Below are 20177 nucleotides of genomic sequence, written 5' to 3'. Positions count from 1 at the left end.
TTAAATACAAAAAAAGGACCATAAGAAGGAAGTGTACCCAGGCTTGCAACTCAATAACTGTAGTGAAAGAGTAACTTCAAAGATCTAGCACAGTGGTTCTCAACCTTCCTAATGCCACGACCCTTTATTATTATTATTATTATTATTATTATTATTATTATTATTATTATTATTATTATTATTATTGAATTTAATATACCGCCCAATCCCAGAAGGGCTAAGGGCGGTGTACAGGTAAAACATCAACTAAAAACATACATATAGTTTAAAACAACAATCATCTTAGAACATCGTCCCATGGATCTCTTACGAAGCCCTCCTAATGAAGAATAATGGGTCCTGATGGTATTGGGCCCATGGGGGGTACAGTTCCTCATGTTGTGATGACCCCCAATCTTAACATTTATCCATTTTACAGATGGAGAACACTGATGCAGAGTCTTAGGTTTTTCTCCTTGAATCCCCCAGAAGTGGTCAAAGCCTACCCTCGAGCCAATTAGGGTTTTGCAATTTTTAAAAAAGTCAGCACTAGAATATTGTTACAGCAATATATTGTTAAACTGGTCGGTGTAGTAGTTTCTTGGAATTTCTACCTTTAATTTTTTAAAAACAAGTATCTTTCCCCCTCCCTTGCTAAGATATACCTTTATCCTTGTATCTCTGCAAGGGGGTACAGATTTTATTTTGTGAGGTTAAAAAAAGAAAGCTGGGAATTGAGAGAACCTGCTGCACCTAACAGTGCAATGTTATCCTACTGTATAATTGAGCAGTGTGTTCCTGACATGAACCAGAAAAAGCAAAGGACTTTGTAAGATGTAGTTCAGAGGATGCCACTTCTCCAGTACAGAAGGGCTGACAGGATTACCATGTCTAGATTCCTTCTCACTCAGCTGGTAACGCTTCTGAAAGCTCTGGGGTCCTCGCAGGGCTGTGCTAGTCTGTGATAAAGCCAACTCTTCAGTAGGGGTCCTCACAGGGCTGTCCTATTCCTTGGCTGAGCCAACTTTTGAGTAACTCAGCAGTGAGTCCAGTGCCAGCAGCCAGGATTGAACAGGCCACCCCACCCCAGGCTGTTTGGTAGGAAGGGGGAAGTTCTTCCTGAACTTGGAACAGCTCTGGCTGAGGCAGCGAGAGCAGGGCTGTGAGGCCCACCCATAGTACTCCAAGCAAGTTACCAAGCGTTGGGTTGGGGTGGGGGGAGAAAGAGTTGGAGTAGAGACAGAAAGAGAATGAGTGCTGGGGAGAGGCAGAAAGAGACAGAGATAAGTTATGACAGGTAGCCAGAAAGAGAAAACAAAAGCTGGGGCAGGGTGGCAGAAACATAGAGAATAGAGAGTTGGGGTAGGAAGAGAGAGCTGGAATAAGTGGGCAGACAGAGAGATCTTGGGGGGGACAGAAAGAAGATGAAGAGAAGGGGTGGCAGGATGGAGAGTGAGAAGCAGAGAAGGGAAAGAACAGACGAAAAAAGCTGGGGGTAATGTCCTCTGAAGTCTCTGCTTATGGGTTCTCACTTGCTAGAGCCCATTGTATTTCTTCCTACAACAGGATCCCCATCTTCATAGGCACCCTGCTGGCTCCCCTCCGCCCCCAATTTGCAAAGCTGGGATCTAGCTTTGTAAAAACGGAGTGGGGGGGGGGCAGCTATGGAGATGGGAAGAACTTTCCTCATCTTCACAGGCACCCTGATGCCCCTCCTTGGCAAAGCTGGGATGTTTGAGAGGCTGCAATTTCAGTGATTGCACCAGGCACCATTTCCTGTAGATATGCCATGTCCATGTCTCTTGCCCTGGGATTAGTTTTTCAGAGCCTACTGTATTTTTTTACACAACGGACATAATTGCCAGTTTCAATAAAACCATATTTTTGTGCCAATCTTTTTTTAAACGTAAAAGCTCTCTCATAGTGGGGAAGGAAATGACAGTCATGGGGATAGAGTCAGGGAAAATGGCTGCCATGAGCCAGAAAATCTGAATTGTCACAAACACAGAGCAACATCCAGCTTCACTGTTACCTTTCCTAAAGTTTGGAGCATAGCAGATATGATAAAGATTGGAGAAAAGCCAGGAAATTATGGAAGCACATGAATGCACATAATGCAGTTGGGAAGCAGAAAAAAAACTGCTTCCCAAAAGAAATGGATGTGGGGCAACTCATTTGGATGACATCTTAGTTACTGCTTCCTGCAGACAGCAGAAGAAACTACATCCTCCCTCCCCTCAAGGTGGGTGAACCACAATTCTATGATAGGGCCCCTTCCCCTCTCCCCCTCCTTCCCCTCTTCCCAGGTGGACCACAACCAAAAGATGCCCCCCTTCCCCTTCCTCCTCCTTCTTGACACTCCCCCAACAGCTTTTCTGGGGAATCTGTGGGGTTGTTTTTTTTAAAATGTTAATACTTTTGATCTAACACTCAAGCAGTAGATTGTTAAAATGGCCTTTTAAAACCCCCAAAAGAGGGCCTTTTAAAAACCCCAAAATCCAACCCAAAAGCAGGGGTCAGGCAAAATGGCAGCTAGGTTTGGGGGAAGTAGTGAGGCACCTTGTCGCATGTAAACAAGGAAACAATGTAGACTAGTATAGACTGTACAAGAGTAGACTAACCACTATCCTCCAGTTAGAATCTGGAGACCTCCCAGAATTACAACTGATCTCCAAACAGAGTTCCAGTTCTGGAAGCATTCACTATAAATATGATTGCCAGCTCCAGGTCATGAATTATCTGGAGGTATTGGGATTGAAGCCTGATGAAGGCGGGGTATGGGGAGTGGAGGGACTTAGTGAAATATAACACTGGCCATTTTCTCCTTGTAAACATATCTCTATCATCTGAAGATTACCTGGAATAGCGGGAGATCTCTAGCTACCACTGGGAGGTTGGCAACCCTAACTAAAAACAACTCTTTACATTTTCATACGTGAAGCAAAATATGCAAGAAGGGTGTTTAAACAATACCTTTGGATAACCAGTGGTATTCTTATAGTCTAGTACCGTGGTGGCAAACCTTTGGCACTCCAGATGTTATGGACTACAATTCCCATCAGTCCCTGCCAGTATGGCCAATTGGCCATGCTGACAGGGGCCGATGGGAATTGTAGTCCATAACATCTGGAGTGCCAAAGGTTTACCACCACTGGTCTAGTAAAACAGAACTCTGGGGTGCCTTGAAAGGCACTAGCGATAGTTAGTCCTGCCCATATTATACGAGTTGTCTTATTTTACACTGACCATTGCTTTATAGTTTTATAGAATCACAGAATCATAGAGTTGGGAGAGACCACAAGGGTCATCAAGTCTAATCCCCTGCCATGCAGGAACAGACAATCAAAGCGCTCCTGACAGATGGCCATCCAGCCCCCTCTTTAAAAACCTCCAAAGGAGATTCCACTACACTCCGAGGAAGTTATTCCACTGTCAAACAGCCCTAACTGTCAGGAAGTTTCTCCTAATGTTTAGGTGGAATCTCTTTTCCTGCTCCTTGAACCCATTACTCGTTGTCCTAGTCTCTGGAGCAGCAGAAAACAAGCTTTCTCCCTCTTCCACATGACCTCCCATCAAATATTTAAATATGTCAAACTAAATTTGCCAAACTAAACCTACCCAGCTACCTAAGTCTCTCTTCATAGGGCATGGATTCCAGACCTTTTACCATTTTGGTCCCCCTCTTCTGGACACATTCCAGCTTGTCAATATCCTTCCTGAGTTGCGGTGCCCAGAACTGAAAACACAGTATTCCAGGTGAGGTCTGACCAATGCAGAATAGAGAGGTACAGTGGTACAGAGAGATACAGTTTCGGCGAAATCCGAAACCAACGAAAACTGAGGCAAACATTTCCATAGGAATCAATGTAAATCCAATTAATTTGTTCTAGACATGCCAAAATACACACCAAAAACACATTTTATAGAGAATAAACATAGTGTTTAATACTCAAAACAATAACAAATTAATATAAAATGAATATAAAAGACTAATGTACAGAATAAATGAACATTTAACATGCACATACTTATTGTTTGGAAGGGGAATCCCTCTCCATAAGGACCTTAGGTTTCAAGGCACTATCTGGAGTCATTTCCCTTCTTGGTCTTTTGGCACTAGGACCAGCTTCAGAGTCAGTGGACCCATGTCGCACAAGACAGCTGTCCAAAGAGATCTGTTTCTGCTGCCTTTTAAAGATTTGCCTAAAATAGGGCAAGACATTATCATTAAACAAGTTGCAGACACGGCCTGCAACAGCTTTGTCCGGGTGATTTTTCTCCACAAACCACTGAACCTTACTCCACATCGATAAGATGTCCTTAATCTCTGAAGACAGCACATTCTCCCCGGTCTCTTCCTCCTGATCGGAAGCAACTTCTTCATCTGCCGTCTGTTGCATTTCTAGGTGAAGATCTTGCAGCTCTTCAGTGGTGAGTTCTTCACTGTGATCATCCACCAACTCTTCCACATCCTCACCACTCACCTCCAAACCCATGGACTTCCCCAAATCAACAATTGACAGCACCACATCTGTAGGGTCATCAGGGGAAAGCTCAAACCCTTCAAAATCTCTCTCATGCACACATCCTGGCCATAATTTTTTCCAGCCAGAGTTCAGCGTTCTGGATGTCACTCCCTGCCAAGCCTTATCTATGAGGCTAATGCAGTTGAGGATGTTGAAATGATTTTTCCAGAAGCCTCTTAAGGACAATTCTGTATTTGATATCACCTCAAAGCACCTCTGAAAAAATGCTTTTGTGTACAGTTTCTTGAAATTTGAAATGACACTCTGGTCCATGGGCTGGATGAGTGGTGTGGTATTGGGGGGCAAGAACTTCACTGTGATAAAGCTGAACTCCTCCAACAACGTGTCTTCCCAACCTGGAGGATGTGCAGGAGCACTGTCCATTAACAGGAGGCATTTAAGGGGGAATTGATTATCCTGCAGGTATTTTTTCACACTGGGGCCAAACACTTCATTCATCCACTCAATGAAAATTGCCCTCGTGACCCATGCTTTCTTGTTTGCCCTCCACATCACACACAATCTACTTTTAATCAAATTGTTTCTGCTAAACACTCTAGGAGTTTCTGAATGGTACACCAGTAAGGGCTTCACTTTGCAATCACCACTAGCATTACCACACAACAAAAGAGTTAGCCTATCTTTCACAAGCTTATGTCCTGGCAGCGCCTTTTCCTCCTGTGTAATGAACGTCGTCTTTGGCATTTTCTTCCAAAAGAGGCCAGTTTCATCACAGTTGAAGACTTGTTGGGGGATGAATCCTGCACCCTCTACATAATCTTTGAATTCGGACACAAATTTTTCAGCCCCAGACTTGTCCAAACTCGCACCTTCGCTGCGCCTAGTAACACTGTGTATGCCAGTGCGCCTCTTGAATTTTTCAAGCCAGCCTCTGCTGGCCTTAAAATCACTAAGTACACTAGTACTCGTCCCAGGCATTTTCTTAATGAGATCGGCATACAGCAGTCTGGCCTTTTCACATATAATGGCCCCTGAAAGAGAATCGCCATCTAACTGTTTTTTATTTATCCAAATTAACAATAACTGTTCAACATCTTCCATTGTTTGCGATCTCTGTCTCGTTAGGATATTAAAGCCTTTCGCTACATTAGCCTCTTTTATTGCTTCCTTTTTCGCTACAATGGAACTTATTGTGGATGGCGACTTCCCGTACATGCGGCCAATTTCAGCAATCCTAATGCCGCTCTCTTATTTTTGAATGATTCCCTTCTTCAATGCAATCGTGTTCCTGGCCTCCTTCTTCGAAGGGCTGCTGGCTCTGGAAACTTTCTTTGGTCCCATGATGGAGCTAAAAGGAAAGAGTTATGATTTTTTGTTACCTGCGTTATGTGAGTTACGTACATTTTGAAACTGAAAAACGCAAAATAAATCACTTACATGTAATTGTAGTACAGTACTGTATTAGCACTCGCAATCAATAATTGTTTGGCTAGATGCGCGAGGTGATGCTCACAAAACGAGACACTGAGAAGGAAATTAGCAGCGACGTCACAGGGCCGACGAGAGCACGCTGACGAAATCCGAGGCCACCGATGAAAACCGAGACAAATTTTTCACAGAAAAAATTGACGAAAACCGAAACAGACGAAAACCAAGGTTCCACTGTACTATTACATCCCTTGATACAAACGCTATACTCCTACTGATGCATCCCAGAATTGCATTGGCTTTCTTGGCTGCCGCATCACACTGCTGACTCAGGTTCAGCTTGTGGTTTACTAAGATTCCCTGATCTCATACACATGTAGTGTTGTCAAGCCTGATGTCACCCATCCTATATCTGTGCACTTCATTTTTTCTGCCTAAGTGGAGTATCTTACATTTATCTGTTGAAGTTCATTCTGAAGTTCATTTTGGCCCATGTCTCTAATCTGTCCAGGTCATTTTGAATCCTGACTCTGTCCTTTGGGGTATTAGTTACTCCTCCTAATTTGATGTCATCTGCAATTTTGATGTCATCTAGTTTTTTGCTAGTATCTGATTTCTGTTCTCCTCCTTAGGTCTGATTGTGTGAGAGAAAGGTAGACTTACGTATATTTTAAAGGAATTAAAATGTACAACAGAGAAAACCAAGATGACTAACCTCCTTTTGGGAAGTCTTGGGCTCTTGTCGTCTTTTCTCCGTCTTCCTCTCCTAAGACAGGACACAAAAACAAAATTTTAAAAATGTACATGAAGACAGAACAGGAAAACACAACTGTAGATGTGTAAATAAAGGGAAGCATACTCTAGGCAATCAATTAATAAAATGCTCACTTAAAAGCACAGTAGAACTTGTTTCGGCACTGCGTGATGAAAGTCAATTAATGCTCATTTTAACACAAACTGCCATCCAATCATGCAGACATAAGCTCTCAGAACTTGAGACACAGTGGATTGTACCTAAGGTCTAAAAAGCAGAGTTCAGCTTATGGAATGAAATTTTCCTGGCCCTCAAAATTCAGCAGATCTCTAGGAACATCACTGGACACAATGTAAGTGTGAAGATGTTTTGGGTGGGAAGATGTGGAAAATATACCACTCAGAACAGCTCTTCTTTTAGTAGAAACTAAGCATGGTTATTCAATCCAAATTATAGGAATCAGAATTTCAGGGGGGGGGGGGGAGGGAGGGGGGGAATTCCATTTGTTAAGGAATGCCTGCAAGGATATATACATTTTGGCCTTGCTAACCTACTCAAGTCATTATGTATAATTGCTACTAACTCTTCTACTCTCCAAGCCTTGCAGCACATATAGTAAACTTGATGATCGAGGTCTATTCTTGTGGGGGGCTTTTGCTAAAGGCACAAACACAGCTTCGCATATATGCCTTTTTTGTCATCATTTCTATGCCAAGTGAGTCTGTCCATCTTTAAACATCTGCATCTTTCTATCTTCCGGACCTAGGTTCTTAAGATTAGTCCTGAACAACCTGAGATTATAGGCTTTACGGGTTAATGGCAGTTTTAATCAGGCTTAGAAGCAAACTTGAAATCTACTGATACACAGAAAACTTATATAATATCTGACCAGAGAACACACTGATACATGCATTTCCTTCACTAGAGTGGGCAAGTAGCTTAAACTGTTAGAGGAAGATTTTAGACTTACAGAAATACAAAGATGTTATTTAAGATTCTTAATTAACTAAATATATAGCTTAAGAAATTGTTTCATCTATAAACACCATTCTCTAATCCACAACTAGCTGTAAAAATAGGTATTGATCTGACCCTACTTGCTGCATAATTCTGAAGCTTTTGTACCACTGCAAGTACAATGGGATTGAAATTGTATCCTCCTTAATCTAATCATTTCTATATTAAAATACATTGCAAGTGTAGTTGATTACAGCAAGATGACATGCACAAACCAATACTTTCTTCTTAATAGTGCGGAAATGACACAGGATCACTATACTTTCATGCATCTTAAAAACCATTAATATGCATTATTTATATCTAGTACATAACAGGATTTGGAATCCAAATTTTTTGCTTTATTTTTAATACAGCTGTCTAGCTTTTATTTATGAGAGACAATCTTGAGAACATAACAGGCACTTGTTTATTTATACACCACAGACAAATGAACAGAACTACACAGAAGAATGGACCAAGTCTGTCTTCTTCCTGGCTTCTATTCACTGGATTCTGCCCTTGCTTTTTGTACTACCCACATCACAATGTCAGGTTTTCATGCTTCTTCCTCACCATAGTTTTTGGAGCTGCCCCACTTTGGCATTTCTCCCAATTCCTCTGCTAAAATACAAGACTCCCAATGTGTGAATTCCCAAATATAAGATTGAAATTGTAAATACAGCTCTGCTCACAGAATGGGTCTTTTCCACCCCCCTTCTCACACTGTGGTACCTTGAGCAGTCTCAAAAACTGCCCCAGAGTATGTGGAGGCCCTTAGGGATGTGGTAATGGTGGTGGTGCTGCAAGAAACGGCAGAAGTAATACACCTACTCCTTTATGGGAGGGAAGTACTCTGCTACTCATGCAATTTAACTCTGAATCTAACTTCTACATTTCAATATAAAATTTGTCACAAATAAGATATCCCTTCATTATTTGCAATCTTTATATCAGAGTCTTGCTTTACTTTTTGTTTTTTTACTAGCCTGTCCATTCCTACAGTAGTTGTGGCCCCAAAATCATTGAATTAGCTTTCCAGGGAATATTTGCCTCTTTCTGTTATCGTCTTCTGTCAGCAGATGAAGACTTTTCTGTTTTGGTTGGTGTTTCCTCACCTATCCTACTTCCAGTTTCCAAATTATGTTGTGTGTCTGTATTTTAAAGTTTGTCTTAATGTTTGGTTGTTAAATGCCTTTAGGTCTCTAAGCTAGGTGGAAGAGTGGCATAATTTTTTTCAAATAAATCAATATTGGTGTGGGAACCGAGTAGCAGAACACTTCTCACTTACAAAAAAGTTACTTGTATTGTTCAATAGTATGTGAAATCAGTAAATTTGTAACTTCTTGATATCCTGTAACACTACAGTTGTCGAACAAAGGCTTTACTTGGGTGAGCCTACTGGCAGACTTTGGTGATACAGAAATATAATTTTTATGATTGGTTTTCATCACTAACATGGTCATGGTTCCTCAGGATTTGAAAACAATTTAAGAACAAGCAGGCATACACACAAAGGCACAGTCTCTTACTTCCTGGGTGGCTCCTCCTCTTCTCGAAACTCACTTTCTTCTTTGACTTCAACCTCTACTTTAATTTCTTTCTGTTTTTCTTTTTCTTCTTTTCCCTTCCCTGATTTTTTTCTTTGTTTTGGAATTTCCCTGCAGATGCAAATATAAAAATGTTCACAAAGTTTTCTGTAGATAGCCTCTGTATTTCATATAGCTTTTGGACAATTCATCAATATGGACCTTGAGAAGTTCCAGTCTTTCATAATCTCATTCCTGGAAACAATTAATTGGTATTTTGATTTCTTTTTCAAAGCACATGCTATTAATACAGAATAGGTTGGCTTGAGTGTTAATTGACATTCTTTCAAGCGATCAGTCTAGCAGCATACAATCCTTCTGTCTAGAAAAAAGAAAACAAAGCACCTGTCTAAATGGGGTTTATAGGTTTCATCTCTTGGATCATCTCTGAAGGGAACTTCTTCTTCACTGATAAGCATTTCTTCTTCATCGCTGTTGATGTAAAAAAGAAAGGGATAGCTAGAATTGTTTATTCACATGTGCAATATATTTTTGGACAAAGAGAATAGATCCTCTGAAGATGCCAGCCACAGATGCAGGCGAAATGTCAGGAGAAAATGCTACTAGAACATGGCCATACAGCCCAGAAACCACACAACACCCCAAAGAGAACAGTAATAGGCTGTTTTATAAGTTTTATGCCAACCATAGTACACATTGCTTATGCTGCATGGAAGCAATATGGAGAAGAATCATTTGAGGGATGGAACAATTGCAATTGTGGTGGAAAGAGCCTGCTATCTCATCTACTCGTTTTAAGATGGAATCAAAAACTCTAATTATACAGTGGAAGGAATTAGTTCATCACATTATTTAATTGCAAGCAGAACTTTCAGGCAAGAAAAAGCTTTACTTATTTTCCTACTATAGCCTTTTAACTTTCCAGCTGATATTTTTAATCACCTTATCAATAAGAAACTTAAATTTCAGAGGGAAGAAAGGCAAGCATGCAAAATGTTGCCAGCTCAAATAAATTTTCCTTTATACAGCAAAATCAGACAGTAACATTAGTGTAACTCTGATACCTCAAGCCACTGCAGGCTCTAGCAACTGACATCATTAAAACACAGATCAAAAAGAGCCTACGATAGTAATTCCAAACCTTCCCACAACTGACTAACATCTCCCTGGATTAATCAGAATGCAAGAGTCTGGTAATTATTTCAGAAAGGGATTTTGAGTAAGGATCATAAAACTTGCTAGATACAGTAAACAGACAGATTTCTGATACAAACCACAGAAACACTTTGGGATCATTTCCTTAGCAGGTTGAATTCCTGAATTGGTAAGGAGAGTAAGGGCTCAGATTAAGTGACTGGACTGGATTATCGTGTAACAACTCAGGGCCCTTTGCACTAAATCTGTGGCATAATTAATGCCATTTATCAGCATCTTACAGTCATTTATTTTATTCACAGTCCACCTATACTAACAGACACCTTATCTGAACTGATGTTTCAACATTCAAGCTAGTAATCTAGCCAACATCCTAGGTGGGGAAGAACACTCCAAAAAATAAACAAAAAACTTCTTACCTGATTCCAGATGGAGAAGGGTGCACTTCTGTGACTTCTAAAAAAGAGCACGTGATAAACATCAGATGTCTCATAAGACTGAACAGGGATCAGTATTTGCAATATCTTTAGTAGTACAATGTATGTCCAAATATCATAGATTGGTAAAGTTCTATAACATTTATTTATTTATACTTATTCATTAATTTGTAAGACACCCTTTCCTATAACCCAATGATGTTCTCCTTCCAGTCTATGATGTAGGCCAGATATTTTTCTGTACTGAGATTTTTCTACATAAACCTTTTCATTTCTAAAAATGTACTGTTTCAAAATTAGTAGCATGATGAGCATAATTTCAATCAGATTGGAAAACTGAAAATCTGAAATACAATAGTGAACCAGCTGTCTTGGTCTTCTCAAATTAAGACATTAAAACGGAAAGAGCAATGGTTTCCCAGCTGTGGGTTGGGACACGAATCTGGCTTCAAGGTCAGCAGGCGGAAGAAAGAAGAGGCTCAAAGGCAAGTTTGAAATTGTCTCCACATGATGTGCAGAAACCATGAAATTCAGCCCATTGCTCTGGAATACTGCACCCTCAGAAATATAAAATGTACATGTATTGACTGATATTAATTCCTACATTTTATGCGTGGAGGGAAAAGTAGCATGGAGTTACTTTGCAATTGGGGCCTAAGAAGTTCTGATGTGGGCTCCACTTCAAATTGTTAAGAAACATTAACATTAGGTAAATGTTACTATATTTTAAAACTTTTACATGTATTCCAAAAATACATTCACAAATGACATACATTCACAAATTAACTGAAGGCAAAATATGAAACTTGGGATCATTTCTAAAGTTTCTCTTTTTATTTTGCAGCTTCCTTAGTTCCTGACTGGTCCCCCCCCCCCCCCCTTTTGGCTTCTTTTCTCAGTCTTTTGTTAGCATTTTCAAGGTATTCAATTCCACCCAACGGATCTTCTTTTCTTTTTTCAAAGTTTCTTCTTGTTGCTTATGGCCATAAGTTGCTCTGTGTATGTGTGTGAGCACACCAGACAGCAACATGTTCTTATCAATTACAATAGTTTCAAGTCTTCCAGTATAAAGGACAGAATCATAAAACTGGTGCTGATACACATTTTCATGCAAATTCTCCACTAACAATGTCATTAACTGAAAATGCACTTTCAATTAAAGGCTTGTACCTTGAAAACAGTATATTGTTTGTGCTACTGATTGGATTTGCTGCATGTAGTCCTACAATTACAATAGCTATTCTGCTGATTCCAACATCTGGTTTCTGTATAATACTGATAGCCTATAAACCATCTTGAACTTCAAAGGCCTTCTCTAAACAAACTTTTCAACAATTGCTACTACCATGTTTCAACTTTCTAGGTAAAACTCAGCCAGTTAGTTTAAGAGATTCTTTAATGCAAAGCCAATTTTATCCTTGCTTTTGTCAATACATTTTCAGGCAGTGTCATACCAATTGTTAACTATTGTGAAGCCAATGGCCCGCATATCATATCTTTCACATCCATAAGAACATAAGAACATAAGAACAAGCCAGCTGGATCAGACCAGAGTCCATCTAGTCCAGCTTTCTGCTACTCGCAGTGGCCCACCAGGTGCCTTTGGGAGATCACCTGCAGGAGGTGAAAGCAATGGCCTTCTGCAGCTGTTGCTCCCGAGCACCTGGACTGTTAAGGCATTTGCAATCTCAGATCAAAGAGGATCAAGATTGGTAGCCATAAATCGACTTCTCCTCCATAAATCTGTCCAAGCCCCTTTTAACGTTATCCAAGTTAGTGGCCATCACCACCTCCTGTGGCAGCATATTCCAAACACCAATCACACGTTGCGTGAAGAAATGTTTCCTTTTATTAGTCCTAATTCTTCCCCCCAGCATTTTCAATGTATGCCCCCTGGTTCTAGTATTGTGAGAAAGAGAGAAAAATTTCTCCCTGTCAACATTTTCTACCCCATGCATAATTTTATAGACTTCAATCATATCCCCCCTTAGACGTCTCCTCTCCAAACTAAAGAGTCCCAAACGCTGAAGCCTCTCCTCATAAGGAAGGCGCTCTAGTCCCTCAATCATCCTCGTTGCCCTTCTCTGCACTTTTTCTATCTCTTCGATATCCTTTTTGAGATGCGGCGACCAGAACTGAACACAGTACTCCAAGTGCGACCGCACCACAGCTTTATATAAGGGCATGACAATCTTTGCAGTTTTATTCTCAATTCCTTTCCTAATTATCCCCAGCATAGAGTCTGCCTTTTTCACAGCTGCCATGCATTGAGTTGACATTCCCATGGAACTATCAACTAAGACGCCCAAATCCCTTTCCTGGTCTGTGACTGATAGCACTGATCCCTGTAGCGTGTATGTGAAGTTTGGATTTTTTGCCCCTATGTGCACTTCACTTTACATTTTGCTAAGCATTGAACTGCATTTTACCTAGCCATTTTTTAAGCCCACTCACCTAATTTATCAAGGTCCACTTGGAGCTCTTCGCAATCCTTTGTGGTTCTCACCACCCTACATAATTTGGTATCATCTGCAAACTTGGCCACCACGCTACCCACCCCTACTTCCAGGTCATTTATGAACTTCCAGGTCATTTATCCACAACATATTGAGATGTGCTGTCTATTTGATGTGAAGGGCCACAAAATTATCAGTTAACAAATGCTTAACTTTAAATTCTGTACATTTGGTAATCACAGTATTCTAATAATCTACAGGTCACATGCAACTGTGTAACTGTCTTGTGCTGCAGCTAATGGGGGCTCCTAATTAAATGCAGATAGGTTGACTCACAGCACCACCCTGAAGCCATTCCTTCGGGTCCTAAACAGCTTCCTATATTCCTATTTTTCCCATTCTTTTTGTTCAGTGCCATTATAAAAACACGTATTTTACCACTGAGTTTGTATCAACTGTTAATAATACATGCTTATACCATGGATATTTCAGTGCAGTTTGGTCTGTTTTACACAAACATAAAATACTTCCACCAACTTCAGGTGAAGACCCTCGACTGACCTAAAAGAAACATACTTAGATACAATGCTCAATGAACTGGAAATTATTGCTTTCTTGACTGTAATGGAAAACCAGCTTGATACATTTCTTCTGTTGATTATGTTTGCCGTCTTCTTTATGTAAAGCTGGTTTCGTGTCAGAAAAGCTGCAATTTCCCTTGTGTAGAAGTAAAGAGATCTCTATGCTAAGAATGATAAATCATCTAAATTGCTATTTTAAAAATTAACATTTTAATATAAGGTCTGATTTCTAAATGAATCTCAGACTCATTGTTGAGAATAGTATCGAGACATGATTGGACTTTATAGCTGGCTAGAAGAAACAATGCACAATTTGCTGACCTGTCAAAATGTTCCCATCTTCAAATCAACTAAAACTGATACTAGTCTGAATACAAGAAAGTTGCAAGAAGCCAGTCAGCTTCTTCATAAATGAATGCTCTCTCAAACAATATTTTATTGTCTTATTGCTGACAACCATCAACCAATAAATATTGTCAGAATCATAATCAAATTGTAGAACGTGTGTGCATCATTGTGTTATACTTGCATTCTGCCACTTCTCTACTTTAACTGCCATAAGTGCAAACTGTCATTTGGAAGGCATTTTAAAAGTATGTTGTAACCACATTTTCCCTGACCTTTGACCAATTTCTCTGACTTTTCAGAAAATGGCAACCCTATTATCTCAGTTTTACGCCACAGAAACAACCAGACTTGCCACAGATGTCTATGAGAGTGACATATGTGCCATCCTAGAAGAAAGTTTTGCTTTTTAACTATTAAACTATATCTCCACGCAGCTCTGTGGAAAGTGACTAAGCAACCTGAAATAACAATAACTTATAAGGCACACTGATGAAAGAACATAAGCTGTGACTTCAAGATTTAACATCATCTTATACATCATAAATTTTATGTTAATACAGTGACAGTTCCAAAGTTTTCATTTCCAAATGTTTTAATGAAATACGTACCAAATTCTAGCTGATCTGTGTTGGGTTCTGACTTGCAGATGAGCTGCAGGGATCCAATTCTGGATCTAGAACTACGTGAATTCTCTGCTTCACACTGGCGAACTGCAGGATCTGCCCTGTTGCTACGCCAACCTCGGGTGGGCCTGGCTGTACTGACTGGAATCCCAGGAGCAATAATAGTTGTGACTTCTTCCTCTTCTGCTTCTTTTTTGGGATCTGTGATATAAGCATGTTAAGACATACCTAGATCAAAAAAGGAAATCCATCTCTACTTTTAAGATTACGGAGTTGGAAACGATTAAAAAAATCTCTATCCCTCTCCCAACTCTCAGCAAGTGCGGATGATTAATCCACAAATATCAGCGCCAAATTGAAAACTGACGGATTACAGAAAGGTGTTACCGAAACATTTAGTTCAGAAAAATTGACATAAATTCTATATATGGGTTTTAAACTAATTAACTTGCTAGTCTAGCAGTTACACTGTTCTTTGCATCTATTCCAACCTGAATTCATTTGGACACAGCATACAGAGACACAAATTCACAAATACCAAAGTCTACCAATACTTCCTTAACAACCAAAGAACTGAAAAGCTAGTATTTCCTGCCTCCCTTTCCCTGAATACTGGAATGCCAGTTTTCTAGAAAACAAGACTCATATCTCTGCATATAAAAGATCTTCTTCACCCATATATTTTTCTCCAATGGCTGTTTAAATGCTTTTGCTTCATAAAGATACAGCCTTACTTTTAGGACATGAATGTTAAAAAGGCAATAATTTCCTTGAAAATGTTTTACAGAAACATGTAAATGTTACCTTTCACAGAAACTTTTTCCAGGTACCTGAAATAAACAAAATGTAAACACAAGTGGTGAAATTCTGATATAACCATTTAAACACTCAATATTATGAAGGGAGAGAATCATTCAGAGTACTATAACTGCTTCAGTAAAATGTAGTTTCCTTCCTGTCATAAGTGAAATACACATCTCTCATCACAACTCCTTATCTAACAGGTTTAGGAAAAATCCAGTGACTCCAAGAGAAAAAATCACACAGCAATAAGCATTGACAAATATCTTGGAACTCAATGGATTCTTCCTGATCTTACATACATCACGACTTGCTCCCACTAGTTCCTGATTACCTTGTTTCTATTCTTCCAACCCAAATCAATGATATCTGTGGGATTACTTTTACTACACCACTTCTACTCCCGCTCCCACTCTACTGCAACCCTACAGAACAAGTAGAACAAAAATGATTAGAAGGGCTTTGTTAAAAGTGATGCAATTAGTTGTTCAAGTCAGCACACAGACAAAGAAATAGCATTCAAATTGACTGCTCTGCTCATTGCTCATATTACCCAGCCATTATTACACAGTTTTTCATTTTAGTAATCTACTTACTGGACTCTTTATGGTTTATCAGGTCTTAGACCTTTTTTATCTGTATTGCTTTTCAATTTTGTAATGCTCATCCTATTGCTGTTTACGGGTGTCCTAGCTGTCCAAATACCTTATTTTTATTTTCTGTAATCCACCTACTGCCTGAGTAAGAAAAGTGAGCCATAAATAACCTGTCTTTCAGTCATAGCACAGAACTGAATGGTGTGACATTATATAGTTTTCTAAGTTTCACACAGTAACTTAATGCTCTAACCCCCCACCCACAATAAAGTCATTCCGGTGAGAACATTTATGTGTCTCATGGGGAGGAAAGCAAGTGGCACCTGTAAAACTATAAGAGCTTTCACCTGATAAAGGGAAGTAGAAACAGTAATACTCAGAGTAACTGGGATCAAACAATGGGTAAAGGTGTCCCTGCCCTACTGCTGGGGAACTTTCCAGGTGCATGACAGGAAAGCCATCATTGTACGAGACGGACTTCGCCTGTTCTACAAAGGCATCGGTCGCTCGACCGTGCGCCCCATGGGAGGACCCTATGACAGACGAGCGCGCATCCCTCCTCCTCCCCTCCCTCCCTCCGGAGCTACAGGACGGATACTCACGCGCCGCGGGTGGTCGCCTTCCTGCAGGCAGCGCTGAGAGGCGGGGCGGTTGGCGGCGGTTTGACTTCAGCGCCGGGCGGCAGTTCCTCAGAATCTTGGTTCTGCCGGGCGCCGGGGCTGGTGCGGCGACGGCGGGGGTACTCGGCCTTCCTCCGTCGTGATGCGGCGGCGGCGGCGGCGGCTGCAGCGGCGGCCGCGGCCCGGCCTCGCTCCCTGCCCCCGCGGAGCACCCGACTGCCGCCAGACTCCTCCTCCTGGTCGGCGGCGAGAGTGGCAGGGGGTGGAGGACGCCGGCGGCCGCTCAGAGGCGGACTGCGCTCCTCTTCCTCGTCCGGCTGCTGCGGTTCCTCTTGCTGCGGCTCCGGCTGCTCTGCCGCTCCCGGCATCGGAGCAGCAGCGGCTAGCGGAGGGGGCCCCGACAACGGCTCCCCCTCCTGCTCCTGACAGCAGAGCTTACCGCTCACCCCGCCTCTGTTCGGCAGACTCCTCCCGCTCCGTCGGAGCCAGTCCAATGAAGAACAAGTTCAGAGTTCAAGCTGAACGCAAGATCCTCCTACATCAGCCAATCAAGAAAAGAGATGAAGGGCCTACTCCGCCCACCCTGCTCCCCAGCCGGCCAATCAGAGCAATAAACCGGGCTAGCTTGCTGCGGGCCAATCAACTGGCGGACGCGCGCGCCTAGATGGAATCACGTCGGGAACGCGCGCCCCTAGACGGAATCACGGCAGTGACGCGCGCTTCCTACAACTGAGCCGTTTAACTGTTTTGTGCTTCGCGCCAAGTTAAGCGTCCCTCTTCCCGCGTGCCTTGGCTCCAGTTGCGAGTCCACGTTGCTTACCAAACACCAACATTGTTTCTAGAAACCCGTTAGCTCTGTTGTTGCCCGCCCTCCCCTTGCAGACTGGGCCGGTTTAGAATTCCCAAACGTCAGTTTTCAAGAATTACAACGAAACCGAAGCCGGTACCTTTGGGAAACCTGTTTTCCGGTTTTCACATTGCCTTCGTTTTTCGAAGTTCCTTGCTTGAAGAGATTTTTTAATTAAAAAAAAACACTGTAGCTTCTCCTTTAAGAAAAAAAGTACGATCGTATGGCGGGCGATCGTCGGTGACAAAATGGCGTCGACGAGAGGAGGCGGGACTCGTGGAAGACTCGCCCATTTCCACCCTTGAGGCTGGCACTGCGCATGTGCTCATGGTTGGGTTATGGGAGTTATAGTTTTTAACGTAGTCCAAATTCTTATTCTTACTCCTCAGAAATTACTGCAATTTGTAAGAATCCTTTACGTGTGGGGCTACAGAGGACGAAAAATCTAGAAAGTAAAAATGCACAAACACAAATAAAGCACACAGGTTTAGAAACTTACATTCTTTGCAGTTGTTTGCATACTCCTCAGTTCTTTGCATACTCCTCAGAAAGACACAAAGGAAGTTAGGTAACCTGACATTTTACTTTTCTTGGCAGAGATTCCTGTTCCTGACAGACCTTCTGTGTTTGTAAATGCTTCTTGGACAAGCAGAAAAATAAGGAGATTAAATTATGAGAGTTTCTACCAGATGTCTTAAGAGTTTAAAAACCGGAATACAGGATATATTCTGTGCTCGAAAAACATAATCTTTCTCTGAAAGTTAACAAAACAAACTGCAAAAGATTCGCGGGTATGGGAAGAGGCTGCTGTGCCATGCTGTGGTGTCATTTTTGTTATTCTGTCTTTCCTCCAAGAAACACAAGAATGGTTTGGATTGTTTCCCCTCCTGTGAATAGGCTGAGAGCTGATAACTGGACTGGTCAGCTTATTTACTTACATAATTATTAATTTTATTTATATCCTGCTGGTCCCCCACTGAGAAGGGGCTCAGGGTCGTGTACAACATGAAAATAAAATAAGTTATGTAACAGTTTACAGTACAAATAATAATAAAAACATGACAAAGTGTGGATTACTAAGAAACTATGCTCCCATTCTTTAAGTGCCTGTTTTCCATCATCTTCCTCCTTCTCTCCCACAGTTGCCCAACTATCTTAAACAAACAACCAAATAAAGAATTCTATACCTGTGGGTGAAAGAATAGTGAGCCTAATTATTTTTTTAAAAATGCAAACCAAGAAAACTAGCATATTTTATTATTTATAGTTTTTACTTATTTACTCTGCTTGTGCCCGACTTTTTCTCCCAGAGAGGAACCAAAGTGACTTGCATTGTTTTCTTCTCCTCCATTTTATTCTCACAACAATCCTGTGAGGTAGGCCCCTGGCCCCAAGTCACCCATCAAACTTCCATGGCAAAGTGGAGATTTGAACTTGGGTCTCTTAGATCCAAGTTCAGCAACCTAACCACTGTAGGGGTGCCATGTGAGGGTGAGGGACAGGGTTACCAGCTCCAAGCTGGGAAACTGGAGATTTAGAGGTGGTCCTGGGGAAGACAGGGACCTCAGTGAGGTACAGTGCCACAGACTTTACCCTTCCAAGAATCAATTTTCCCCAGGGGGAAGTGATGTTTGTAGTCTGGAGAGGAGCTGTAATTCCAAGAGTTCTTCAGGTCCCATGTGGAGGTTGGCATCCCTAAATCACTGCTCAGAGCCCTCTGGGTGTAGAACAGTTTATCAAATCGGATAAATAATAATAAATCACTGTGCCATACTGCCTGTTTTCTAGCGTAGTGATTAGAGTGTTGGAGTGGGAGACACACTTTGAAATGTTCACTCAGCCATGAAAGCTTGGGCCAGTTGCTCTAACCTACCTCACAGGGCTGCTGTGAGGATAAAATGGGGAAGGAAAGAATGTTGTAAGCTACACCCCACTGGCAAGAAAAATAGGGTGTTTAACAATATTTTAATAAATAAGGAAAACTCTCACCCTGTTTTACTTGAAGGCTAGTTCAAATCAGAGCCAGAAGTGAAGACTGTATGAATGTATTTTTCAAACGCTTTTTTGATAAACTTTAAATAGTCTTGTGTCACAACGGATATTGGGAAATTGGCCTTAATGCTGTTTATGCTGATGCTGCGAAACTGAACATTAAGACAAGTTGTCTTATTCAGTTTTTCATTGTGGATTTAAAAATGTTCCCACGATCGAGTTGTGTGTGCTACCTAACAAGTCTACAGCTACTCCACAGAAAAACTTAAAAGACCTTTTGTTAGTTTCAACATGTGATTTGCATGCATGTGATTCCTTCATACAAATTAACAAATCATGTTATTAAGAAAAAGCTGGGAGAGAGAAATACTGAGGGTAATTTCAACCATACAGCTAACAATTCTAGCTTTTGTTGTGGCCTTTGGGCATACACCTTGATCTTCTGGAACAATTTCCATGCATGAAACCAAATGTCCTCAAATATTTGACTGAAAAAAATATCTTAAAAACAGGAATAATTTTATATT

General features: G+C 41.2%; 1 protein-coding gene across 2 annotated transcripts in view; it reads right to left on the bottom strand.

The window, feature by feature from the left end:
• The window catches only part of ZFP91 (ZFP91 zinc finger protein, atypical E3 ubiquitin ligase), a 29069-nt gene extending 11160 nt beyond the window's left edge, over positions 1–17909 (bottom strand). Inside the window, exons 1-8 of one of the 2 annotated variants that reach the window (XM_048484052.1) lie at positions 17759–17909; positions 16794–17346; positions 15599–15624; positions 14780–14995; positions 10769–10805; positions 9579–9665; positions 9177–9305; positions 6610–6660 (exon numbers count right to left, since the gene is read on the bottom strand). In XM_048484052.1, coding sequence (XP_048340009.1) covers positions 6610–6660; positions 9177–9305; positions 9579–9665; positions 10769–10805; positions 14780–14995; positions 15599–15624; positions 16794–17179 — 932 coding nt within the window. In that variant the 5' untranslated portion in view covers positions 17180–17346; positions 17759–17909. Of the gene's footprint in view, positions 1–6609; positions 6661–9176; positions 9306–9578; positions 9666–10768; positions 10806–14779; positions 14996–15598; positions 15625–16793 lie in introns of both variants that reach the window. The other variant, XM_048484053.1, reaches the window with a different exon arrangement.
• Between the last annotated feature and the right edge of the window lie 2268 nt (positions 17910–20177).

Source organism: Sphaerodactylus townsendi, linkage group LG02 (assembly GCF_021028975.2).
Source record: "Sphaerodactylus townsendi isolate TG3544 linkage group LG02, MPM_Stown_v2.3, whole genome shotgun sequence".
Taxonomy (NCBI): Eukaryota; Metazoa; Chordata; class Lepidosauria; order Squamata; family Sphaerodactylidae; genus Sphaerodactylus; species Sphaerodactylus townsendi.
The sequence above is the reverse complement of the archived record's forward strand: the minus strand, read 5'-3'. Positions and strand labels throughout refer to the sequence as shown.